This window comes from Puma concolor, chromosome E3 (genome assembly GCF_028749965.1).
Source record: "Puma concolor isolate L17-30 chromosome E3, mPumCon1.1.hap2, whole genome shotgun sequence".
Taxonomy (NCBI): Eukaryota; Metazoa; Chordata; class Mammalia; order Carnivora; family Felidae; genus Puma; species Puma concolor.
Window position 1 is genome coordinate 24,401,118 of NC_141682.1, and position 26,712 is coordinate 24,427,829.

Genomic DNA, 26,712 nt, shown 5'->3' on the forward strand with positions numbered 1-26,712 from the left:
AGAACTTAAATATGTGTGGGCTTTAATATGTGATAAAAAGTGACATTATAAAAGAGTGGGGAAAGGTTAGATCATTTTTTATAATGGTGCTGAGCCAGTTGCCTAGCCATATAGGGTGGGGAAAAGGCAAGATCCCTACCTCATTTCTCACACAAAAATAAATTTCATATGGAGCCAACATTACAAGTAAAACAAAGGAAAGAAATATAAAGCATAGTAGCACTAAATGAAAACATTCTAAGTATTCTTATGATTTTGGAGTGGGGAAAGGCTGTTTTCTTAATCATGTATTCAAAAAAAAAATCAGAAACTTTTATGAAAAAAACTGATCAACCTGACCATATAAAATAACTAAAATTTTCTATTTGATATGAAAACATTATAAATGTGGTAAAAGGTAAATAACCAACTGGTATAGACCAAGGAATGATGTAATTCATTTGCCAGGTGCTTTTATTAGCAGACATTTATAAAAGGAACACATCAAAGAAGAAATGGACAAATGATATGGACAGGTAAATCATACCACTAAAAGTACAAATTGCTAAAAAAAAAAAAAAAAGGGCATTACTTAGTCATTTTCTTGACTGTAAACAACAGAAACTGACACAGGTTAGTTTCAGCAGTAAAGGAATTTATAGGAAGCCTATCAGGCTAGCTCACACAATAAACAGAGCCAGAGAAACAGGCTTGGGCAGAAACCTAGGGAGGCAGACACCAGTAAGAACTTGCCTCTAGAGCAGCCAGTTGGACCCTCACTGCCACCACTGGATCCTCTGCAGAATACAGAGCCACCAGATTCACCAATTTGCTGTATTGTCTTCAACTAACCTTATGTAGATACTTCCAGAGCCAAGGCCCAAGTGGAAGCATCTGATTGCCCTTGCTTTAGGTCACCTGGGCTCTGGCAACCTGCTCCCCAACTCCTGCCCATTTTTCACAGTGGGAGCCTGCACTGTCCTAATTTGGGATCCTTTCCAAATAGGAAGTCTGTTTATCTAATTTTTTTAATGTTATGTTATGTTATGTTATGTTATGTTATGTTATGTTATGTTATGTTATGTTGTGTTATTTATTTATTTAGAGAGTGTGTGAGCAGGGGAGGAGGATGAGGTAGAGGAGGAGGAAGAGGAAGAAGAGGAGGAGGAGGAGGAGGAGGAGAGAATCCCAAGCAGGCTCTGCGGTGTGAGCACAGAACCCGATGCAGGGCTCAAACTCACAAACTGGGAGATCAAACCTGAGCTGAAATCAAGAGGTGGATGCTTAACTGATTGAGCCACCCAGGCACCCCAGAAGTCTGTTTAGATGTTAGCTAGCTGAAACAACAGTACAGAATGTTCTACTTCATTTCTACAAATAGGGACACATTAACAGGACATCTTCTGTTCCTCGAATTTACCAGTATAAAAAAGACAGAAAAACTCAGCGCTGTCTTGGGACCAGAAAATATGTGCTCCCCAGTCATTGTTGGCAGGATAAAACCTTTCTGGAGGTCAGCTTGACAATAGGTGTCAACATATGAAATGTGCATACCCTTTGATCCGAGGTATCAGTTTACAGAAATGGTTGCAGGGATGGACTAAGTTTGGATCATGACGAGAGGCACTGCATTGCTGTTTCTAATTTGTGTTTCCCTGGTTCAGCAGGGGTAAGCGGTGGGTACAGAGAGGGACGTGGAAGATTTACTATAGAATGTTGTTACGTTGTTTGGTGTGGGTCTTAAAAGAAAGACCATCTGCATGCTCCAATTAGGAATTATTTTCCAACCGTGTTCTGGCCAAGCTAGGTAGGTTGGCTTTGGGGCTTTGTGGGACCAATAAACCTGTAATGGTGGGAGAGGCCAGACTGGGAAGGGGGTCATGTGTCCCACTAAGGAGTTTAGATGTATGGCTTCCAAATACATCTGTATGCTATTACGATGGCTACCTTACTAGATGTCCAATAATGAATAAGATGGCCTCTCCTGGGTGGAAACCTACACTCCAGGGCAGGTGACAGATTGTAAGCTGACTTGCACTGTGGTAACGTTACTGTCATGACTGAGAGGTGCCAAGAGAGCCTGCAGAAGGAACAAAGACAGGTTAGTTAAGCGGAGGCTCAAGGAAAGGTGTTTGGGACAGAGGAAACAGCTTGAGCAAAGGCCTATGTGTCTTCCCATCTGCCTGAGGGTGCTGAAGGAAGACCAAGACATTCCATCCTGCTGGGGACTGGAGGGCAACTCCAGCACGAGAAAATCAGAGAGAACTGTATTTTAGTGGATTCCAGTGGAAACCAGCCTCAGGTCTGCAGCTGAACTACACTGATTACATTGTGGATTTTGCTACCTGCTGGCAGGAAAATGTGTAAGTGGCATCCGGGCTAGGGGAGGAGGCGATGTTCAATGGGGATGAGCCCGAGCTTGCCTCTGTCTGGTGGTGCTAAGCCAAAGAAGTCAGATCTGGTGATGGGCTCAGCCCTAATTTTTTTTAAAGCACACAGTGAGATGGCATTCCACGTGGCTTGCTTGGACTGGAGAGGAGGGCCTAGGCAATGGGGTCATATTCAGGCTAAGGCTCCAGTGTAAAGAGAAACAGCGTAGTCAACTTCCACTGATCTTTGACTTTCAGTTTAGTAAATTTAAAAAAGTGGCGTTTGTTAGCACCTGCTGTCTGCCAGCCATGTGTGACAGTAGAACAAAAGCATGATGACCTGGAAAGCAGTCAGCTGGACAGTCACGTGGACAAGGCCTGTTGGTAGATAAGGTCAAGGATCGTGTACAGCAGCTAGGAGAAAGCGCAATGTTGACCAATTCCATATCTGTCTTGGGTTTAAATAGCTAGCCCTGATTAAAGCTTCTCAGTGTCTTAGTTTGGATTGTCCTTAGACCAGAGCCTGAGACAAAGACCTGGGTGCAGGTAGTGTATTTGGGAGGTGATCCTGGAAGCTAGAGTGAGGGAGTAGAGCAGGAAGAGGAAGACAGGGAAAGTGAGAAATCCAAGAAAGGGTGCCTTATTGAAGGTGGGCAACTGGGGCTCCATCCCTTTGGGAACTCTCTGAAGAATCCTGTTAGGTGCACCTTACAGTTGTCTCTCCAAAGGCTGAGATTCCTGGGAGCTTATCCAGTGACTGGTATTTCCCACTGGGTGAAGGTTGTCCCTGTTGGGGGAGGAAGAGTTGTTAATTCAAACTCCCCTCTGGTGAGAGTTCTTTGGCTTTGGAAAAAACCCTCCGGCAGGAAAGCAAAGAGGTAAACAGGAGGCTTTTGAAGTGGGGATCATCACAGTGCAATGGTTTACACAGATTGTAGCGGTGGTTGAAATTGGAGATGGGCTCAGGGCATAAAATGTGGGGAGCGAAAAGCTTTTGCTATGCTCAATTTCTTTCTTAAGCAGTTTATTCATTCAACCAAACATTTATTAGAACCATGGTCAATGCTGGGCTCTATGGTCAGCAAAACAGATCTAGCCTCTGCCTTAAGAGCTGATAGTCTTTGGGGATTTTGAGCATGCAAGATGGTGTTATGAACATCTAAGTCCAAAATAGAGCAGTGCTAAAAAAAAATAAAATTAGAGAAAACTAATTGAGGGCTAACTTCTAAGTCAGTTTGACACTTAAGGAGACCACAGCTCCAAGACCCTTCCCACTGCCTAGAAACAAGCTAGTAAGCCAGCAAACAAACTTATAACACAATGGCTGGGTATTGTGATAAAGTGTTGTCCGACTGCTTGCAATTCCACTAAAAGCGATTCCTTCCTTTTGTCCCTCCCTCACCCATGAGTTTCATATTTGAAAAAAACTCAAACATGACTGCAAAGGCCAAGGGCCATTGCATTCAAACTTCAGTATGAATGATCAGATTGCTTTCTTCCTGGTGCTCAGATGAGCTCAAGATGTGGTGAAGAATGGATATTTGAGTAGGAGGTGGGAATGTTGGTGATTTGGAGGCTAGTGCAGAGCACCCTGGGGGGTGTCACCATACAGTCCCTGTTTACTTGGTGTGCGTCGCTCTGGCAAAAGCCATTTACTCTGAAATTTGTTGTAAGGTGGGATTTTTGTTTTAAAAAGGAGAAGGGTTCGCCCTTCCCTGATTTCTCTCTTATATAGTAAATAGGACTCAGGCCAAAGGTTAGCAAAGAGGAGAATCTATAGAGAGGAGGTCACAAACCAGTTAATTTTGAGATGAAGGCAGCCCAAATATGTACTTAAAAAAATGTTTATTTTATTTTAAGAGAGGGAGAGAGAGAGAGGCAGGGAGAAAAGGAGAGAGAATCCCAAGCAAGCTCTGTGATGTCTGCACAGAGGCTGATGTAGGGCTCCACCTCCTGAACTAGTGAGATCATAACCTGAGTGGAAATCAAGAGTCTAATGCCTAAATGACTGAGCTACCCAGGAGCCCTAAGACATACTTTTCTCTTTTTTCTGCACGATTTTTTTGGTTGAAACATTTAAAAATAGGATTCCCAATTTCTCTTTAAGAAATTAGATGATCTGAGCCCTCATTTTCACATGGGAACAACTGGATGGGGTTGAGAGTGGCAGCCACCCCCCTTAGAAAGATGTTGACTTGTAGTTGGTCAGTCCCCACCATTCCTTATATTCTCCCCAACACTGAGAGCCAAGTCATTTGAAGTATTAATTGTCAATATGATGACTGAAACACCAAGATTCTTTGATATAACCCATCTTGGTCCCTGTGATTGTATGTGGGTCTGTGACCTTTCGTTTACAGGTCAAGCCTAGAGGCTTTGAAACAAATTTGGGTTTGAAATGGATACATCGTACCAACCTCAAAGGCATTGAATTGAAAATTAAAGGAAATATTGCATGCTTAGCACAATGCTTGAAACATAGCAGCTATTATCAGCAACCGCGAGTAGAAAGTGCAAGAGGGCAGGCAGAAACTGTGTTAATGTCATACTTTGTCATATTCCCAGCGCCTACAGTGCCTGGCGTCTGTTGAATGAATGAATGAAGGTAGAGCTCAGCGGGGTTTTAAAGGCAGGTCTGCAAAGGAAGGTAATTCTGAGTATACAGTTTCACTGCGACCACAACGTGCCACCTGGAAGACAAGCCTATTGGGGCGTGCCAGACTCGGTGATGGCGTTCGGGTAGGCGCGCAGGCGGTCCGGGTCCCTCGGGAGCCGGGCAGGACTGGCTTGCTCAGAACTGTTCAGGGCCACATCCGTCACGTCTTCCACGGTCTGGTAAGGGGCGGCAACCTGATCTCCGCACTTTCTCAAGGCCTCCGCCATCAGATCAGAAGACCGAGACCCACCCCTGGGGTCCATCCCCGGGCACGAGCCCAGCGCTGTCCACCTTGCTGGGACCGTGCCCACATTAGACATGGCCTCTCTTGGACTTCACAAAGCGGGACCGCCCCGGAGCCGAGAGTCATCTCGTCTGGCTGGAGGGGCATATCCATTCCCACAATAAACATGGCAGCCACAACGGCTTCAGCGCCGGGCGGGCGGCGCCGGGAGGCGGGTCACGTGAGAGGCCCAGCTGGGCGGATCGCGCGCGCGCCCGCCCGCCCCGCCGGCCGCCGCTCGCTCGCTGGCTGGCTCGCTCGGCGGCGCTCTGAGGTGTGCGGGGCGTCGAGCCCCCCGGCCCGGTGAGGCGCGGCGCGGCGGGATGCGGCGGCGGCCGTGGCGGGGCCGCGGGCCGGGCGGGCGGACGAGGTGATGAGCGTCGGCGACCGCCATGTCCAAGGTAACGGCGCCCGGGCCCGGGCCGCCGGCTGCGGCGGGCGGGAAGGAGAAGCGCTCCTTCAGCAAGCGGCTGTTTCGGAGCGGCCGCGCGGGCGGCGGCGGCGGCGCGGGGGGCCCCGCGGGGCCCGGGCCGGCCGCGCCCGCCTCGCCCTCGTCGGCGCGCTCGGTGGGCAGCTTCATGAGCCGCGTCCTTAAGACGCTGTCCACGCTCTCGCACCTTAGCTCCGAGGGCGCCGCCCCGGACCGCGGCGGCCTCCGCAGCTGCTTCCCGCCCGGGCCGGCCGCCGCGCCCACGCCGCCGCCGTGTCCGCCGCCGCCCGCCTCGCCCGCGCCGCCCGCCTGCGCCGCCGAGCCGGTGCCCGGGGTGGCGGGGCTCCGGAACCACGGCAACACGTGCTTCATGAACGCCACGCTGCAGTGTCTCAGCAACACCGAGCTCTTCGCCGAGTATCTGGCGCTCGGCCAGTACCGGGCGGGGCGGCCCGAGCCCTCGCCTGACCCCGAGCAGACTGTGGGCCGCGGCACGCAGGGCCAGGGCGAGGTCACCGAGCAGCTGGCGCACCTGGTGCGGGCCCTCTGGACCCTGGAGTACACCCCGCAGCACAGCCGCGACTTCAAGGTGAGCCCCGCCGCGTCCCCACCCCCAGGAGGGGGGCCCTGCCCCCTGCGTCCCTGGGGCACCCGGCTCCCCAGGTCTCCCTTCCATTCCTCCTTTCCTGGCGGCGCGGCGGGCCAACCAGCGCACGGGTCTAAAGAGGTGTGGGCCCCGAGTCTAGGACCGATGCCACTGTTTGTAAGGGAGACTCACCCATTCATTCTTCGAGTATTAAGGGCTTACTACGAGCCTGGCCCTGTGACGGGCCCTGGAGGGATATGGCAATGAACATGACCTCCTGCCTTCATTGAACTTACGTTCTTGGGGGTGGGAAAGTTGAGCCTGGGTTCAAATCCTCGTTCTGCCATAATGCTTTACTAGCATTGTGACCTCAGGCAAGTTTCTCATCCTCTCTGTGCCAGCTTCATCATCTGGTACTTACCTCATAGGTGGTTGTGAGCTGCAAACAAGTTGATATGTTGGGTTGAACCCTGTGAGATTACCCATTTTTGACCGTTTTTGACTTACAGATTGGCACTTCTATTAGGTTCAACCTGGTATGCAAATAGCTTCCATTGTGCATAGTACCATGTATATTTGCTGCGTTTATTCTCTTTATCATTACAGATTTTAGTAAGGTGAGGAGGTAATATCAGATAGTGGTTTGAAGAAATTAAAACTTGGTGATGTGATTGATGTGTTGGCAGGCTACTTTAAATGGGGAGGGGCAGGGTTAGGGTGACGCCTTTGGAAGAGGCGAGGTTTGAACTGAGACTTGAGTAACCAGGGAGAGCCAGCCTTGAGGAGGTCAGGGGGAGTTGCCTCCCAGGTATAAAAGTGTGAAAGCCTGAGAGCTTGGTGCACTTGAGGAACAGTGTAGCTCTGGGATCAGCAAACTCTTTCTGTAAAGGGCCATATAGTAAATGGTCAGGATGCAAAATGGAAGCTCTTATGTAGGTACTAAAAAACAAGAAAAAACAAACTTCCACAAAATGTTCACTGACTAAAATAAAAATATGGTGAGTGAATACTGTATTTTGTAATATAGGTCTACTAATGGGAGAAGTGTTCACCTTAATTGGAGTTCAAAGTTAGCGTTCCCTATCATCAGATTGATTACAAATATTTAGCTCTCTGGCCGTACAGAAACAAGCAGTGGACTCGATATGGCCCTTGGGTCCCCGTTTGCTGTCTGCGGGTGGAGCTGGAGGCGTGGTGAGCTCTGATGAGAGCTGAGTGGTAGCTGTGTAGGGCCATTTAGGCTGCACTAAGGAGATGGGCTCTTATTTTGAGCAAAAAAGAGGGGAAGATGATTTGAGATTTAGGAGGGATACTTTGAGGTGGGACATGGGTATGGTATTAAATAGAATGAAATCACACAGTGAGAAAGTTAATTCCTTTTCCATTCTGTCTGTCCTGATTATGCCCAAGAGAAGGTCTCAGCTTGGTGGTAGCCTGACTTTAACAGCTCATGCTCACTCCCCCACCTTTTTGTTTTGTTTTGTTTTTTAAACAGAACAAGCTAAGTTTAGAGGCCTTGGCAGACAGCAGTAGCTAGGATTTAATAAGGGTATGTTTTCATTGTGTTTGTTTTTACATTTGTCTTCTATCTGTGACAAATGGTACTGGTTTTTCATTGGTGCTGTGAAAGTGCCTTTCTAAAATTTATTTAAGTAAAAATAAATGATTTGATTAAAATATAAAATGATCTGAGGATTCAGCACTTGATTGAGGACCTACTTTGTTGAGGAACAATACTGTCAGAGTGCACCCCTCCTCTTTTAATACATGTTATTTATATTTATTTATGTTCTGTTTTTCTTAAAAAGAAAAAATGACTGCTGTTTGATCTTGGAAATTTGAATGGAAATACTTGACTGGGATAGGGACTGGAAAAAAATGAGATCAGTGTCAGAGATCTCAAAATAAGAAAGTAGGAGAGAATGGCAACCAACCAGCTACTGTAAGTCTTTTTTCTTCTCTTTTTTCCTCTTTGCTTATAGTTGCCTGTCAGTAGCCACAGCAAATTGCAAACTTTTCAAGGTCAGAACCCAGTGTTTTAAGTTTGGTTTTCTACTCTTTCCAAAATATAAAAATCAATTCCTCCAGCATTTTTGTATGTGAACATTTCCATTGCTTTTTAAAAGGTTGTCTTTTTCTTTTTTTAATCCATTAAAAAGCTGTGAACAGAAATGGGTCAATAATTCTAGAAATGCGGAGGCTGATTTTTAAGCATGCTTTGGCAAAGTTGAACAGATTCTTAGAGGCCCTATTTTTAAAAAATATAATCTTCTGAACCTTAGTAGATTTCACATTGCATTCATTCATTCACTTCCCATTTATTATGGGTTTACTCAATCAGTTAGGAATGCATTCAGCACAAGAAAGAGGAAGCCCCAATGATGATGCCTTAAGCAATAAAGATGTTGAAATAGCTCACACAGTAAGTCTGGAGGTAGGTGTTCTAATGTACAATGGCTTGAAGAGCTCAACAGGGTCTCAGACTATTTCTGTGTTTCCTCTCTGTTGTCCTTGGCTATTTTGTCCCTTTGGCTTTTTATCCTTAATGTTTGTCAAGGTAGGAAGGCACTGGGAAAGTAAGTTTTTCCAGAAGCGCCCCCTCAGCAGGCTTTTGCTGACATCTCATTGACTTACAGCCATGTCAGTTGGCCACCTCTGGCTGCCATGGAGGCTGGAAGGTGGCTATTTGGGTTTTCTTGGCTTAATAGAGAAGTTGAATAAAGGAGGAGTTTGCCTCAGGGGCAGCCCGCCAAAGTGTGAGGCACTTTTATTTCGGAAACACAGTGTACTTGCCTGTGAAGAACTAAGTCCAGTGAGACTTGGTACATTCCCCAAAACATCACTTCTTATACTTTACTGTGCACGTAATCGTGGACGTCTCGTCACAAAGCTGATTTAGATTTGGTGGGGCCTGAAGTTCTGAGATTTCCATCAAGCTCCCAGGTGATGCTGATGGTCCACGGAACACTCTTGCTCTGGAGAACAAGTCAAGCATCACAGAGAAGCGGTCTGCAGGATGAAGAGAAATTAGCCAGGCAGAGAAGAGGGGATGGCGTGAAAGGGCATGCGGTTTTGGAGGAACAGACATTTGGTGGCTGGTTACACCATGAAGAGCAGTGGGGATGCTGAAAGTCTGGGAGAAGTATGTTATGTGGATTGTGAATGGCTTTGTAGGCTATGCTGGTTTGGACACTGTTCTCTGGAAGTTGAGAATCCAGGGCTGATTTTTTTAAGCAGGAGAGTGGTAGAATCAGACTCTTCCTCCTCCTCCTCCCTCCTCCTCCTCCCTCCTCCCTCCTCCTCCTCCCTCCTCCCTCCTCCCTCCTCCCTCCTCCTCCTCCCTCCTCTTCCTCCTCCTCCTCCTCCCTCCTCCTCCTCCTCCCTCCTCCTCCTCCCTCCTCCTCCTCCTCCTCCCTCCTCCTCCCTCCTCCTCCTCCTCCTCCTCCTCCCTCCTCCTCCTCCTCCTCCCTCCTCCTCCTCCTCCCTCCTCCTCCTCCTCCTCCTCCTCCTCCCTCCTCCTCCTCCTCCTCCCTCCTCCTCCTCCTCCTCCTCCCTCCTCCTCCTCCTCCCTCCTCCTCCTCCTCCTCCTCCTCCCTCCTCCTCCTCCCCTTCTTCTTTCTCCTCCTCCCCTTCTTCCTTCTCCTCCTCCCCTTCTTCCTTCTCCTCCTCCTCCTCCTCCTTCTCCTCTTTTTGCCCCTGAATTAGGTAAGCCTAGTGACACTGTGGAGGATTACTTTTTCCCCCCAAAATGTTTTATTACAGCCAAATTTGATGGGTATTATTTTAAGCATAAAGAAAGTTGAGTTGAACACCAAGAAGGTGAGTGCGAGGTATACGTGTTACCACGGCCCTTTGCCTGTATGTGTCAGACATTGGTGTTCCATGCGGATACTCTTTCCCTGAGCTCACATTCAACCTCAGAATCCTGCCCAATTCTGGGCTCCAGGCAGTCACTACCAGTTGATTGGAGTTGGCAGAGAAGATGAAACCAATTTGCCATCTTGAGAGTTTGCCTTGAGGTCTCGAAAAGCACTTAGTATGTCTTTGAGTATGCTTTTATCGTCTTAAAACTTTCTTAAGTTACTAATGATTTTCTTTGTAAGTTTTCCAATTAGAGTTCTTTCTTGATTCCTAACCACTTTGATTTATTTGAGGTTTAGGAGCTTGCCAGGTAGACAGATTCTTGGTTTTGGATGAGCTACTAGATGGTTGTTAAGGTTGGCCTTTCATTTTCCAAAATGAAATGGATTGACTGGCTCAACCTTGGTATGCTTTAAGAAACTTCTCTGGCTGCCACGTATATCCTTTTCTCCTTTTAAGCAGGTGTTTTTCTCCTCCTCGTAGAGCAGGGTTCTCAACCAAGGCTCTTTTGCCTTCCCAACCCTTCCATTCCTGGGGACATTTGGCCTTGTCTGGAGACATACTTGGTTGATGCAACTGGGGTGGGGGTGCTGCTGGCTCTGCTCCCCTCAGTAAGGGGTTGGTTATCCAGCCCAAAATGCGAGTTAGGCTGAGATTGAAAAACACTCTGTTGGAGGAATGTTTTGTGCCTTCTTAGGGCTTTTTTCTTAGTATCCCAGCCTTTAGAATGCTTGCCGTGTTACGTTTTCTCCTCTGTGTGTGTGTGTTTGCAGCAGCACTAGAGTAAAATTTGACTTCACTGGAAGGATCCTTGGACCATTATCTTGGTAAAACAAGGAGAGAAAATAAATCATTCTGAAACCTGAATGCTCAAAATGCTGTTTTAAGAGGAAATGAGCTTATTGTCTAACTAGTAGGATGCTAGTGTGTGTGCTTCCAGTTTCTCCTACGTGCTGATTTCTAGTACTCAGTGCCCTTGCGCAGCAAGTAAAGAGATGGGTGGTCATCTTTCAAGTAACAAAGATACGTTTTATAGCAGCAGTTTTCAAACTGTGCTGCCAAAAAACAACTAGAACAGAGTTCTCTACCGATAATAGAACTGTGGGGATTCCTTCTAAATTTGCCGTAAAACAAAAGATAATTGATGAATAGAAATTTCTATTCCATATTTTTTTTCCTTGAACTGCGGTGCCTGGTGGTGCCTATTTATGAGTGAGAGTTCTCAGGTTACAAAGGGAATAAATGTATAAATGAGTAGTAGCAGATAAGCTAGCAATTGGGGTTATACTGGCTCAGTTTCACACCTTACTTTTTCATAGACTCATGTTGGAGGCTCTGATTTTATGCTGTCGACCTATGATCTAAGTTTTCCTGGTTTGTGTGAAAATGTTTAGTATATTGATATTTCACAGTGGTTCCCAAGGAGTATTCGGATTTGAGGGTGCCCCTTAAATTCATTTGAAAAGTAAGAAAAAAAATTGTGTAGGTCACATTTAGATTTGTGACCAAGTATAAAGTATGTGTCTTCCTGATCAGTTCCCTTCTCTGTCCAGTGCTGTCACTTTTGTTGTAGCGAAGCTCCACATCTCTGAAGGAGAAGGGAGGTAACCGAATCGTCAAATATTAGACTTAGGGGGAGATGTGAATGGCCTCAGCCTTTCTGGATGAAGGGAATGCGGTTCCCCTGCTGGCTAGAGACCGAGAGAACAGAACCAGAGCTATGCCTTCAGCCTTCATCACCTCTGCGTTGCTGATGCACACACCGAAGCACACCCGTGCTTCTGTACCTTGTTTTTACAACCACTGAAATACAATTCTCAACATAAAACAAAGAGGTAGGGTGGGGTGTGCTGAAATGTATAATGTTCTCCCTCCACTAAGACTCTGGTGCTCAATCTTAGTGAAAATAAGGTAGCTGCAGCTAACGCTGTATACATGCCATTGCTTCTCAGACTTAGGCACTTTGGGAAGTCGGCCTTAAAAATAATCCTTTCAGACCACTTAGTTGTGTATATAAACATGTCTACATCTTTTACATTGGTGGGCTCATGCTCCACATATTGGTTTCCCCTATTGCCCTACCCATGGGTAGCATGGCTTTCCTTGTTTTTTGTTGATACACCCAAGCCCATCTCATTCTTTTTGCCAGTGGTATAGAAGCCCAATGGTGGGTGTTTAGGTAGTATTAAAGTTTTTATTTTTTTTTTTAATTAAAAAAAAAATTTTTTTTTTTAGCGTTTATTTATTTTTGAGACAGAGAGAGACAGAGCATGAACGGGGAGGGTCAGAGAGAGGGAGACACAGAGTCTGAAACAGGCTCCAGGCTCTGAGCTGTCAGCACAGAGCCCAATGCGGGGCTCAAACTCACGGACCGCGAGATCATGACCTGAGCTGAAGTCGGCTGCTCAACCGACTGAGCCACCCAGGCGCCCCGGTAGTATAAAGTTTTTAATCATTATAGCCAATCCTTCAGTATACACCAAGTCTCATTTTCTAAAGACTGAGTCTTAGAAGTGGCACTGCTTAGTCAAAGGGAATTTAAATGTTGCATTTAAAGTGTTGCTGCACGTTGCTGGATTGCCCAGCAAAGAGTCGTAGAGGACAAGATTCTCTGACCCATCCATGGTGCATGCTAGGGCCTACCCCCGCTGACATGTGCTTCCTCTTATTAGTGACTGCCCTTGTTTGCCATTTTTTAAAATTATTTTCTTTTACAGGGTCAGTTTTTTTTGGGGGGGAGGGGGCAGGACTATCCTGGCATTGTAGGATGTTTAGCAGTGTTCCAGTCCCTTACCCCAGTCATGACAATCAAAAATGTCTCCAGACATTGCCAAATGTCCCCTGGGGGGCAAAATTGCCCCAGTTGAGAACCCCTGATTTGGAGAGAAGGGGAAATAAATACAAATGAATGAGATGAGAAGGGCAAATTGTGGGTGGCCTTGAAAGTCTGTCACAACAGTTTAGCCTTGAGGCTGCAATCAGTAGTGTTTCAATATAGGCTTCTTGAGCTGTGCAGACACTAATTTGATGAAAAGGATGCTTTAGAAAAATGGGTCTGATGGTGAGCACAAATGAATCCAATGGAGGAGAAAGTAATTGCAGGAAAAGGACAATCATAAGTATGAACCGAGGAAAGGGTGAATCCAAGGGACATTTTGGAGGACATTATGACGTTATTAGGGAGAGTCCAAGGGATGGAGTTGTAAACACCAAGGTTTCAGAACTGAGGTATGGAGAAAATCATGGGAATCATTTGATGGGAATGGAATAGTTGGAAAGGGGAAGTGGTTTGTGGAGCACAAGGGGCAGAAAAGATCATGCATTTAAATTGAACATGGGGTCAGTGATCATGGGATATTTAAGAAAGGGAGTCTTGATAGACAGGAACTGTGGTGCAATTTGGGACTAGGTGTGTAGACTTGGATTCAGCTGCGTATTGTGTGAGCTGTCTCACATAATTGTATTTTTATCACTGGACAAGTTTAAGCAGAGTCTTGGGGGTGGTTTCTGAAGGAGCCACATACGCTGTAGTGGATTGGAGTGGATTCAGCTTATTTATTTCCTTTTCCTTGCCTTTTGTTCCTTTCCTCTGACTTTAGAGCATGTATATAAAATCTATGTTTGAAGCAGAGTTGACAGTGTTTGGCAGCTTTATGGGTGTGTGAAAAGTGAATAAGAAGGAGGAACTGAACATAACTCAGGTACTGAAGCAGGGTGTGGTGGGATGGCACTGTTCAAGACCAGAAGCACAAAATGCAGAACAGTTCTGCAGGTGGGCGGGTAAATTCAGTTTTGGACAGGTCATACAGTATATAACATAAGAGTCCTAGGAAGACTTTTTTTTTAGTTAAATTTGTCGAATGTCTGTCATATATCAGGTACTGTGCAAGATCAATCGTTTGAGTTTTTGGTGACCCATGTCGAAAGGAGCTGCTCTTGGAATTATCTCTTTAAGTCAAGATACAGATGTAATAACACAGGTGCTTGTCCTGACTTACAGAGGCTTATTCTGAACTAATTGTTTTATGTCGTCCTTTGTGTGGCCTAAAGTTTTTAGTTTGACTCTGCTTTTGTTTTGTTATTAGAGTGTGGTTTGATGGATTTTTCCTGTCCCCCTCTATACACTTGTCACAATGAGGGGCTACTAAATAGGGCAGTGTTCACTGTTTGTGTAGTTCCCCACAGCTGTTTCCTATAGTAAAGACTCTGGAAAACAATGACCTCATGGTTTCCACAAAAAACCTTTTATATTATAATAGTGGAAAAGAAATCATTGAAAGCTGGGTAATTTAAAGTTCTGTCCTCTGTAGCTTTTTCCCTCAAAAATACTCTTGTTTGCTCTGCTAATTAATCCTTCACTGGCTGTTCCTCAAATGACCTTTTATGTTTAACAAACAACATTTTTGCAGTGGAGCGCATCGAGATATCTTGTCTTTCATCTGACTGTGATCTTTCTTCATTTAGAAATCATTGTTTTATGCCATGGACTGTGGCAGTTCCTAGAGGAATTGGCCAGTCACTGAACATCTGTTGCTTCTTCCCTCCGGTTGTTGAGCTTGGATGGTAGCAAACAATGTGACCACAAACAGTTCAGGCATTAGAAGATTTCATGGGACTGGTTGGGAAATGCCTTTGTTGCTTCCACTGCAAGAACTTCTGTAAGTGCATCACCAGCTCAGGAAATTCTTTGACTTGAATTCTTGGTATTCTTTTTCTTTTTCTTTTTCTTTTTCTTTTTCTTTTTCTTTTTCTTTTTCTTTTTCTTTTTCTTTTTCTTTTTCTTTTTTTCTTTCTTTCTTTCTTTCTTTCTTTCTTTCTTTCTTTCTTTCTTTCTAAGTTTATGTTCATTCATTCATTCATTCGTTCATTTATAGTAATCTCTACTCCCAACATGGGGCTTGAACTTGTGACCCTGAGATCAAGAGTCACATGCTCTTCTGACTGAGCCAGTCAGGTGCTCCTTGGTATTCTAATATTAAAAAAAATTTTTTTTAACACTTACTTATTTTTGAGAGACAGAGACAGAGCATGAGCAGGGGAGGGGCAGAGAGAGAGGGAGACACAGAATCCGAAGCAGGCTCCAGGCTCCGAGCTGTCAGCACAGAGCCTGATGCGGGGCTCGAACTCACAAACTGCGAGTTCATGACCTGAGCTGAAGTCCGACGCTTAACTGACTGAGCTACCCAGGTGCCCCAGATATTCTAATATTTAAAAGCAAGACAGAGTCATCTGATTGATTCGAGAAACAGTAATAATCATAATGAAAATACCATTTATTTGTGTGGGGCCATATCATTTACAAAGCCATTTCTTGAACAATACCAGTTTGAACTGTGCAAGTCCACCTATATGTTGAATTAAAAATACACACACACACACACACACACACACGTGAAAAAATTTTGGGGATTTGTGGCAATTAAACTTGCAGATGAACTATGTGGCCTAGAAATATAGAAAAACTTAAGTAGAAGTTAGGTATGTCATGAATGCATAAAATATATGTAGATGCTAGTCTGTGTTATCATTTACTATCATAAAATATACACACAAACCTATTATAAAAAGTTAAAATATGTCAAAACTTAAGCACACAGAGTGTACGTGGCACCATTTATAGTCAAATGTAAACAAGTACAGACATGTAGTATTAAATCGTAGCTGTAAGGAATTAACTGTAGTACATACTGTACTACCGGTAATATTTTCATGGCCACCTCCTGTTGGCTGTTGCGCTGAGCTCAAGTGTTGCCAGCATCCACTTAAAATGCCAAGTGACGCTAATCATCTCTGTGTGAGCATTTAGTCTATTCAGTAAGTTGTATATCACAATTAAAAGTGATCACTTGGCAGTTCTCACTATTAGTAGTTAAGTTTTGGGGGAGTCCACAGTTATACACAGATTTTTGACTGCATGGAGGTGAGTGCCCACATTGTTCAAGGGTCAACTGTACATTCATGTAAATTTTTTCATTAAATCTTCACTACAGACCTGTGAAGAGGCATTGGTATTCCATTTTTGAAATTAGGATACTGGGATTCAGTGCTAGTAAGTAGCAGAGCCTTGCTTGGTTTTTACAAGGATTAAATGAAAAGGTACAACTAAGAGTTTAGTGTAGAAACTTGCACATAGTAACTATTCAGTAAACGGCAGATGGTGATAATGAAGGTAGTCATTCTAACTCTGGCCTCAAGTACCCTTCCCCATTTCTAAACTCTGTCTCTTCCAATGGCCGGTTTTTATTGCTGCTGGATTAATCTGAAAGTTTATCCGAGATTATATTATTTCTCTTTTCAAAAATTGCTTTTACTTTTTCTTTTATATACAAAATATGGCATACATTTCTTAGCTTGGCATTTAAGCTTTTCCAGAAAAATGAAATAAAAGGCATACATAAAGCTAGCCCTGTTAAAAAAGAAAAATGGACTCAATAGACATAAAACTGTTAATTTGCTCTAAGTATTTCTGAATGCCAACTCTCAATTTTTGTACTTATCTTTTGTACTTACCAGTCCATGACTGGTGGCAAAAAGTTCACAGACGGGCATCTCTCTGTGGATCACATTTTGAAGAGTGCTGCTATAGAGCTTCCCAAAGTCTGATTTTGCCTGTTGTATTCCGGTAGTTTCAGTTAAAATGTTCTGTTCCCATACTTCCTGTAAAATGGTAGATTTAGAGGCTTAATGAGACTCAGGTTTGAGGTTTCTCTCTCTCTCTCTTTTTCTTTTTTTTTTTTTTTTTTTTTTTTGGTAGTGTTAACTTCTATCAGGAAGCCTATAGTGCTATAATGTCTGGTTGGGTCTCTTACTATGTTAGTAGACACTGATGATTATTCCTTGATCCATTAGTTCATTAAGGGTTGAAAAATGGTGATGTTATAATTTTAACATTCTTATTAGCTAGAACACTTCTGTAGCGACTCCTGCTCTCATCAATTACTTTGTTACCCCAACATAAATTTGGAGAAGAAAGGCAAGATAAATGGTTTAGGTTTTTTCCCCCTTTAATTTTGGTTTTCTTTTTTTTTTTTTTTTTAATTTTTTTTTAACGTTTATTTATTTTTGAGACAGAGAGAGACAGAGCATGAATGGGGGAGGGTCAGAGAGAGAGGGAGACACAGAATCTGAAACAGGCTCCAGGCTCTGAGCCATCAGCACAGACCCTGACGCGGGGCTCGAACTCATGAACTGCGAGATTATGACCTGAGCCGAAGTCAGACGCTTAACCGACTAAGCCACCCAGGCGCCCCTAATTTTGGTTTTCAAAATAATTTCTTGATTTCCAAATGTGGTTAGTGAGTTTTTTGTTAAAACCATGTGAACTCATGGATTTAACTGTATATCTGATGTACTTCAGTTACAGTTGTTAGCCTAATTGACGCCCAAATTGTGCCATTTGTGTCCAGTAGAAGTGGCTCCTGAATCCTTCTGACATGATATTAGTAGTCTGTGATGTCAAACTAGAATCCAGGGAAGATATTCCGGCTCATCTTAACACATTTCCTGCCCCAGATCTGGGATCAGTGATTTCTTTAAGGATCCCTGGTTGCCTTTTTTGGCAAATGGTAGAGAGCCACAGTCTGGGCCCTAGGAGCGCATGTGGTTTCTTTGTCTTCTAAGTAGAGAGAGCTAGAAAATATGTAACTTCTTTTAAAGACATAAAAAAAATCATGAATTCTTATTGATAATTCCCTTTAAGGGTTTCAGGGTTTTTCTTTAACTCCTTGATCTTGCATCTGTTTCTCCTTTCTCCCAAGCTGAAAACCCTGTTCCCAGCACAGTGTAATTTTTCATTGGCATTATCCTACAGTCCTCATAAGTCTCAGGATAATAATCCCAATGCTACCACCAGTAGTATGTGTGCTTGAAAAATATTTAAGATTTATTTTTGGTATTTTTTTGTTTTGTCTGTAGGACATGGTCTACTGGGTCTGTATAATCAAATTATTAATATTTTTAAGTTTATTTATTTATTTTGAGAGAGACAAAGCATTAATGGGGAGGAGCAGAGAGAGAGAGAGAGGGAGAGAGAATCCCAAGCAGGCTCTGCACTGTCAGCCTGGAGCCTCGAACCCACGAACCATGAGATGGTGACCTGAGCTGAGATCATGACCTGAGGTGAAATCAAGAGTTGGATGCTTAACAGACTGAGCCACCCAGGCGCCCCTCAAATTCCTATATTTTAAGGTCACTTGGAATAGTTCTCAGTGTGGCTTTGTCACCAACTAGGTACTTAAAGTCATTTATTTCTTTTTGATTTTGAAGGATTACTTTTGAAAATTTAATTTTGTTGCATAATTATGTAAAAAATAAAATACATGGCCTGAAGTCAAATGTACAACATAAGATCTATTCAGAGAAGTCTGGTTTCTGTCTTTGATCTCTGTACCCTATTTTCTTTCTCCCTAAATTTTATGAATTATTCTTTTATTGTTTTAATATAAGCAAATTAATTTTCTTGCTTTGTGTGTATGTATATGTGTGTGTTGTGTGTATATTCATATTTTCTCTTATTTAGATAAATGGTAGCACATTGTATAGAATTTTTTTCCTATAGCCTTTCCTATAGGTAACATGAGTGCTTACCACATGCCCTGCACAGTTGATTATTTTATTTATTCCTTATAATAGTGTAAAGTAGGTACATAAATTATTATTTCTGTCTTACAGATGAAGAAACAGAGGCATCTCTACAGACTTTTAATTTTGTGGTTCTCTAAATTTCCCATAGTAACCGGTCCTGTCTTTTGTATGCATCTTTATGAGTGAGTGAACGGGCAGGGAATTAACTTCTGTATCTGCTTTATTTTGAGCAATGAGGGAAGCAGGGAAAGGCTTGTGTTTAAACTGTGATAGAGGAGATTCAGCCTTTTCTTTGAGGGCCAGAGCTCTCTATAGCTGGAGAAGAATAACAGAACTGCTACTGACAAGAGGTGCTCCTAGTAATTCTAAAGATACATGAATTTGGAACATTCTTTAATCTTACCCAAAATAAGGGTCCCTTTGTAAGAGTGTAGTGACAGCTTGGTAAATCTCCCTCGTTTTAGAGTCTAAAGAGAAGACAAACTCCTTTAAAAGCAGTAGCTCCTGGGAAATACCTGCTAGTCAATATCAGGATGTTAATAGTGGCAGGAAGGAAAGAAGAGAGTAGTTACGTTTCCCTACAGGCGGGGTGAGAGAAAGGAGCATTGGCAGCTTTTTATCATCTATCCAGCGGGAGGAGGGGTTGGTTAGGTTGGAGACCTGTTGATTATTACCCTTTGAGGCTCTGTTGTGATGCCAGGCAGCTGGTTAGGCTGTTGTAACTGCCCGAACCCACTTCCTGGTGATACCCAATTCTGGTTCAGGCTTCAGGCTGTCAGTATCAGAGGATAGTGCCAGGAGGAGGGTGAGGGCAGCTAAGGGGCAGGTCTGCCCCTTCCCTTTTGAAAATCTGAATGAATGAGTTTTGAATACAGTGAGAATCCTGGAGCAACTGAGATCTTGGGCTGGTCACTGAGCCTCAGTTTCCTTACTTAACTTTTCATTGCTGTATGATACCAGCTTCACAGATCAAGGTGTTTGATAGACATTGGTTCCTTTACACCTGAGTGATGGGAACATTTTAGCAGGAAAAACCAACCAGCTGGCTCACACATTCACTAGCGCAGCCTGTAAGAGCAAGCCTGGGACATAGGCTTTTGGTTGTCATGAATAATGCTGCTGTGAACATTCATGCACAAATTTTTGTGTGGACATATGTTTTCATTTCTCTTGGGTATATGCCTAGGAGTGGGATTGCTGGGTCATATTATGACTCCACGTTTAACTTTTTGAGTGGTTGTCCAACTATTTTCCACAGTGGCTGCGCCATTTTACATTCATACCAGCACTGCATGAGTATTTCAGTTTCTCCACATCTTCGGCAACACTTGTTACTGTCTGTCTTTTATTAAAGCCATCCTAGGGGCTCCTGGCTGGCTCACTCAGTAGAACCTCCGACTCTTGATCTCAGGGTTGTAAGTTCAAGCCCCACATTGGGCATAGAGCCTGTTAAAAAAAAACAAAATGAAATAATGCAATCCTAGTGAATGTGAAGTGGTATTTCACTGTGTGGTTTTTTGTTTTGTTTTTAGTGACATCTTTCTTTTTTCTTTTCCTTTCCTTTCCTTTCCTTTCCTTTCCTTTCCTTTCCTTTTTTTCTTCTCTTCTCTTCTCTTCTCTTCTCTTCTCTTCTCTTCTCTTCTCTTCTCTTCTCTTCTCTTCTCTTCTCTTCTCTTCTCAAACTCTACCCCTGACATGGGGCTGAAACTCACAACAACCCTGCACATTAAGAGTCACGTACTCCACCAACTAAGCCAGTCAGGCACCCCTCATTGTGTTTTTGGTTTGCGTTAAGTATGTGTGTGGTTTCTTCTGCTTAAGTTCATTAGGAGATAAAATCTATTTTGGTAAGAGTGTTACCCAAGTTATTGTAGAAAACTTAGAAAATATGTAAAAGGTTGAAGGTGGAAAATTGAGGAGCACCTAGGTGGCTCAGTTGGTTAAGCATCTGACTCTTAGTCTCTTTCGGTTCAGGTCATGATCTCACAGTTCATGGGTTCGAGACCTGCATTGGACTCTGTGCTAACGGCTTGAAGCCTGCTTGGGATTCTGTCTCCCTCTCTCTCTGCCCCTCCCCTGCTCGCGCTCTCTTTCTCTCTCCCTCTCTCTTTCTCTGTCTCTCAAAAATAATAAATAAATAAACATTAAAAAAAGAAAATTGAAAATGTATACAAGTTATTTGGTATATTACTCTCTTGCCTTTTTCCCCCTCTGGATGTATTTTAACATAATTGATATCAAACTGTATATACACTTTTACATCATGTGATTTTCATTTCATATTGTATTATGATTAATTTTGTCACAAAACTCCAGATCATTGTATGAAGGTACATGATGACCTATTTTTGGATGTTTCTGATTGTGATGAATAATTTTTACATAAATCTTTTACTTTTTTTTTTTACAAGCAGAAAATGGTGATTATTCATAACATATTAATTCTTAGAATCAATAAGAAAACTACAGTTACTTTTGATTATTTCTTTAGCATATACTCTGTGAAATTCCTGGGTCAATGCTTATTTATTTTGAAGATCCTTAAGTTACATTGTTACCTTATTTTATAAGGTTGTGCCATTAGCAGTGTGTAAGAATGTCTGTTGTACCCCACTGTTGCAAAATAGAAATCTTTAAGTTGATAAATAGAAAATAGCATTTTATTGTTTTAATTTTTATGTCTTAAATTACTACTAGAGGTAGGACAGCTTCATCTGTTCTTTAGAGTGGAAGTGTACCCATATGATAGCAACATTTTGATAACTTAGGGAGTTACCCTGTTTTGATTTCGCAGACTTCCCTTTGTTTTCTGTGTATTCACATGCTCTTCCATTTAGCCTTCCCCTTCTACCGTCAGATGACCAAGGCCTGAACCAACTAGAATTGGTCAGGCCAGACCAGGCTGAGGCTGGGAAGGTTCTAAATTGTACTTTGTTAGGAAAAACCTAGAGGCAGAATGAGTCCCTATGCTGGTTTTTATGCAATCTGATTTTCATGGTGAGAGTTGAAAGAACTGGCAGAGGCCAGGATTGATTTGGAGACCATACCTGTCTGCCGCTCAGGAGTCAACCTGGCTTGACTTTCAGGCCTACACAGTGTTGGGTGTGGAGAAGTGACATGGCAGGCCCGTGACTTGAAAACATCGTCAGCCAGCTAAGATATAATTGGGTTGATGGCATTCGGGTTTATGGCAATATGAACACAATTTGTAGTGAAACTTGCTGGATCTGTTTTGAATGATACCTCTTGTTTACTACTAGTTGATGTTTCAGTTATCAAAATGCAGTAACAATAATGCTTCAAAACAGATTATTTGCAGAATATTTTGGATAACTTTATAAAACTGACTGTTGGGGCGCCTGGGTGGCGCAGTCGGTTAAGCGTCCGACTTCAGCCAGGTCACGATCTCACGGTCTGTGAGTTCGAGCCCCGCGTCAGGCTCTGGGCTGATGGCTCGGAGCCTGGAGCCTGTTTCCGATTCTGTGTCTCCCTCTCTCTCTGCCCCTCCCCCGTTCATGCTCTGTCTCTCTCTGGCCCAAAAATAAATAAACGTTGAAAAAAAAAAATTTATAAAACTGACTGTTTAGTCAAAAACATTTCAGGGGGCGCCTGGGTGGCACAGTCGGTTAAGCGTCCGACTTTTGATTTCGGCTCAGATCATGATCTCACAGTTCTTGGTTTCAAGCCCCGCATTGGGCTTTGCTGGCAGCACGGAGCCTGCTTGGGATTCTCTCTCTTTCTCCCTCTCTCTGACCCCCCCCCCACTCACGCTGTCTCTGTCTCTCTGAAAATAAACTTAAAAAACAAAAATTAAAAACTTGAGATGTTTATCACCAGATACTAATATATTCAGAATCAAGAGGATGCATGCTTTGTCTCTTTGTGTATAATTACATACGTACATACACACGCAGATTATGTAAGAAATATATGCATGTTTAGCCTCGGCATAATTCAAGGCTTGACCTTATGTGTTCCCTACTTCTTGTCTCTCTCACCCTGTTCCACCTCCAAGGGGGTACAGGGCACTTCACTTCCACCCCAAAGAGCAGTGCCACTCAACCAAGAATTTTGGCCCCTGGGCTGGTGAGCAGTGCCACGTGCTGAGTTTATAAGCCAAGCCTATGTTCCTCCTCTGCTTCTGTCCACTTGATCAGGAAGCTGATCCTGGGCTGTCTTTTTCTCTTCCTAGGGCTAAGCTTTCACCTCCTACCTGGCAAGCCAGGGTGGCTTAAAAAGGCCCTTGGTGGGTGTCTGTAGACGTAAACTCTTTTCCTGTCTCTTTCCGCCAATTTTCTTTGATGCTAGCCGCTGTCACTTTTTTCCTCCAGTGATAAGATCCAAAGATTGGTATGGGTTTGAGTTTAGGATTACGCTAGGCAGAAAACTGCTTTGAGGCTCCTTAGGTCTGTCTATTAGAGAAAAAAGAAATTCTCAGCATAGTACAGTCTGATTCACTGGGATTTGGGGCCAAAGCCGTAACTACAAATAAGGTACATATCTGTGTTTTGCCAGCCCCATCTTCTGTGCAGAAGATTTGGGTTCCCTGGCCAAAATACCGGGGTGTGCTCTCGTAAGATCCCCTTAAGTTCCACCTGGTCGACCTGGTTGTTGTTACCAGCAAAACCATTTTAGAAAACATCAGAAATATGGAAACATATAAGGAAGAAAGGGATAGATCACCTAAAATTTGCCATTCTGAGGCAGTGACTATTAATGTTTTGGTGTATATTTTGAAGGATAAAAGACAAAAAGGTCTTTAAAAATGTGTCTTAAAAGTTTGAAATCATGTTCATATGTAGTTTTGCATCTTCTTTTCACTTACTGTATTATATATTAATTTCTCAATGATTTTAAAACTTTATAAAATTCCATTGTAGAAAAAAATAATTTCTTAGGTATTTTTTTAAGTTTTTTTTAACGTTTATTCATTTTTGAGAAACAAAGAGCGTGAGTGGGGGAGGGGCAGAGAGAGAGGGAGACCCAGAATCTGAAGCAGGCTCTGGGCTCTGAGCTGTCAGCACAGAGCCTGATATGGGGCTGGAACCCATGAACCATGAGATCATGACCTGAGCTGAAGTCAGACACTCAACCAACTGAGCCATCCAGGCACTCCTGTAGTTTCTTAGATATTTAGATGAATTTTCTAGTTTTTCTGTTTTGACTTAAAAAAAATTAAGATATAATTAGTTTTATTAAATAATTCATGAATCAAGCAGCATCCCATCTAGCAAGTAGAGGGGGTTCCAAGATATCTGTTTCGACTTTTAACTGTTGAAGATTATTACACTCCCATATGATGATGGCCTTTTGGGTAAATTGGGACTAGATGTATGCTTTTTTTTTTTTTTTTTTTTTTACTGTATTGTTAGCCAAAATTTCCCCCTTCCTCTAAAAAACAAAAACAAAAAACCCACAAACTTTTTAAAAGGCTTTATTTTATTGTGGCTGGCAAGAATCTTAGAAATATTTTGGATAATGACAGACCAAAAAGAAGATACTCCTGAGTTACTTAAATTACTTGATTAGATACATAAACACATTTTGGCAACCTGAGCTGACTTTAGCCTTGGAGTTGGCTAGGCTTGGCCACTTGGGGTGTGCTGGAAAGGATGGACTGGATCGGAATTTATCGCCACCAGCAGAACAGCTTGAGCATTTTAAGGTGAAAGCACTCCCCTTTACACTTTTTGATGAGAGACAGATGTAGTTCTCCAGAGCCAGATTGTTGTCTCTCTATTGTTTGCTTTCTCTAGCATCCTGGGACACTCAGGCAGGACATAGTTCTTCACATGCTGCAACTTGATCTTCTGACATAGTCCAAATTCCTCCTTACCCCTCAAATAATAACATTTCAATTAGATAAGCTCCATTTTTATTTCTGGGTCATATTTCAGTCATAGGAAAAATGCAAATTACAACAAAACAAACACCAATTAACAAGGATTTATTTAAAAGCAAATAAACTCCCAGAAGCCTCAGGCTTGGTACAGCTGTAGTTCAGTTTCTAACATATGTTTTATGTCTGCATTGAGAAATGACATACTGAATGACCAAGCCCTGTATGATCCTGAGTCATATAAGGAAAAAAATCATTTATTGAAGGATTATGGACAAAAATGCCTTAAGGCTGTTTTAATTAGAGAAGGTTGAAGAACGGTGTAACTTTGGACAAGTTATTTCACTTTTTCTGAGCCCAAGTTTTTTTGTCTATAAATAATGGTAATAATACTTAACAAAATAGGGAATTTTGGGGGATTAATTTTATAAGAAATAACACCTATAAATAATTAGTCTAACACCTGATACTTTATAGGCACTCAATTATTAACTGCCATTACTATTACTGTTTGTTTCATGTATTGTATTTGCTAGATATTGGGGAAATAATATTGAATAAGACCTTCTTGATCACTGTCTAGTGGTGGAGGCAGATGGATTATATGTTCTGGTGATACAAATATAGCATAGTGTAATAAGTGATATAGTTATGACAAGAGCCTCCTGTAAATTTTAGTGCCTTTGGAAGTGAAACTTCAAGGCTTTTCCACTGTGACCATGTTCTTTCTGTCTTGGCTTCAACATAGAAATAGAATTTAAAAAAAAAAATCACACTTCAAAAAAATTAGCAATGATCAGGTCCCACTGTAGATAATTAAATCAGTGTCTGTGGGCTGCTCCCAGTTCGTTGTTTTGTTGTTGTTGTTTTTTTAATTTCCCTTGATGATTCTAATGTGCAGCCAGGGGTCAAGAGCCAGTGCTTTTCTTTCTCTTTGACATTTTCCAGGCTTCTATAGGATAATTTCTTTCTTTTTTCTTGACTTTTGCAGCTTAAATAATAGAAGCTGTGTAGAGTTTAAGAGTTTATAAAATGCTTTTATAAAACTTTTTTATGAAATGCTTTTATAGAGTTTGTAAAATAAATCTCATTAAAGCTTCACAGTAATTCTTTTAGAAAAGTATTCTCACCCCCATTTTACAGAAAAGTTAGCTGAGGCTCAGAGAAACCACACATGAAGTAAAAGGTGGTGGAAAGAGGACTTGAACCCAGGTATTCAGAATCTAGTCTTTCTGTTTCTGTTGCATTTCTAGTGGAAACTTCCAGCTGCTGTTTATACACTTGGGGGGCTTCTCTTGCTGCTGTATTTTCTACCTTAGTATAGCGTCAGGATCTGTTGTGACACGTTTGCTCATTGTTCATCTGAATGAACCACTTGGGGTTCCATTTGTTTTTCTCCCTATCATCCCATCTCTAATACTCTTGACCCTACTTCCACCTTACTTGTAATTTTTTGAAATGCAGTAACCATTTCTTAACATTCTTATTATAGTGTTTTTATTTTTTAAAGAGAAGATATATACCCTTTTCTAGTCTCTATTTCAGCAATGAGTCTCTGCCACCAAGTCTTTATGGTACATGTGAGTCTGTTTAATATCCAAATCTAATCTTTTTTTTTTTTTTTTTTTTTCAACGTTTATTTTTGGGACAGAGAGAGACAGAGCATGAATGGGCGAGGGGCAGAGAGAGAGGGAGACACAGAATCGGAAACAGGCTCCAGGCTCTGAGCCATCAGCCCAGAGCCCGACGCGGGGCTTGAACTCACGGACCGCAAGATCGTGACCTGGCTGAAGTCGGACGCTTAACCGACTGCGCCACCCAGGCGCCCCCAAATCTAATCTTTTAACAGTGCAGATATCTCTTGCTGTCCACATCTGTTTAGTTCCTGAGTCTGAATCATGAGAACTTGTATACAAGGAACAGCTATACTTAAGTCACCCTTGTTAGGCCCTTCTGTCTGGAACGATGAAGGAGTTCTGTACCCGAAATAACTCCCTTTCCCCTGTGGTCAAACATGGACACACAAACAGGCTGTGTGTGGCATTCTCTACTATTCTCATTGAGTTGTCTTTCCATCTTGGATGGAAGCTCCTTTCCTGTTGTTTCTTTTCTTTTTTGTCTCTGTC

The 26,712-nt window shown here is 42.8% G+C and overlaps 1 protein-coding gene across 5 annotated transcripts in view; it reads left to right on the forward strand.

Annotated features, from left to right (window-relative positions):
- Window positions 1–5,493: 5,493 nt before the first annotated feature.
- The window catches only part of USP31 (ubiquitin specific peptidase 31), a 66,239-nt gene continuing 45,020 nt past the window's right edge, over window positions 5,494–26,712 (forward strand). The window contains exons 1-2 of one of the 5 annotated variants that reach the window (XM_086692759.1): window positions 6,356–6,839; window positions 8,112–8,245. Coding sequence is in view for 2 of the 5 variants with exons in the window: in XM_025916848.2 (XP_025772633.2) it covers window positions 5,680–6,306 (627 nt within the window). In the remaining 3 variants the exon portion in view is untranslated. Of the gene's footprint in view, window positions 6,307–6,355; window positions 6,840–8,111; window positions 8,246–13,970; window positions 14,823–26,712 lie in introns of those variants that run through there. The other 4 variants (XM_025916848.2, XM_086692758.1, XM_086692760.1 and 1 more) reach the window with 4 other exon arrangements.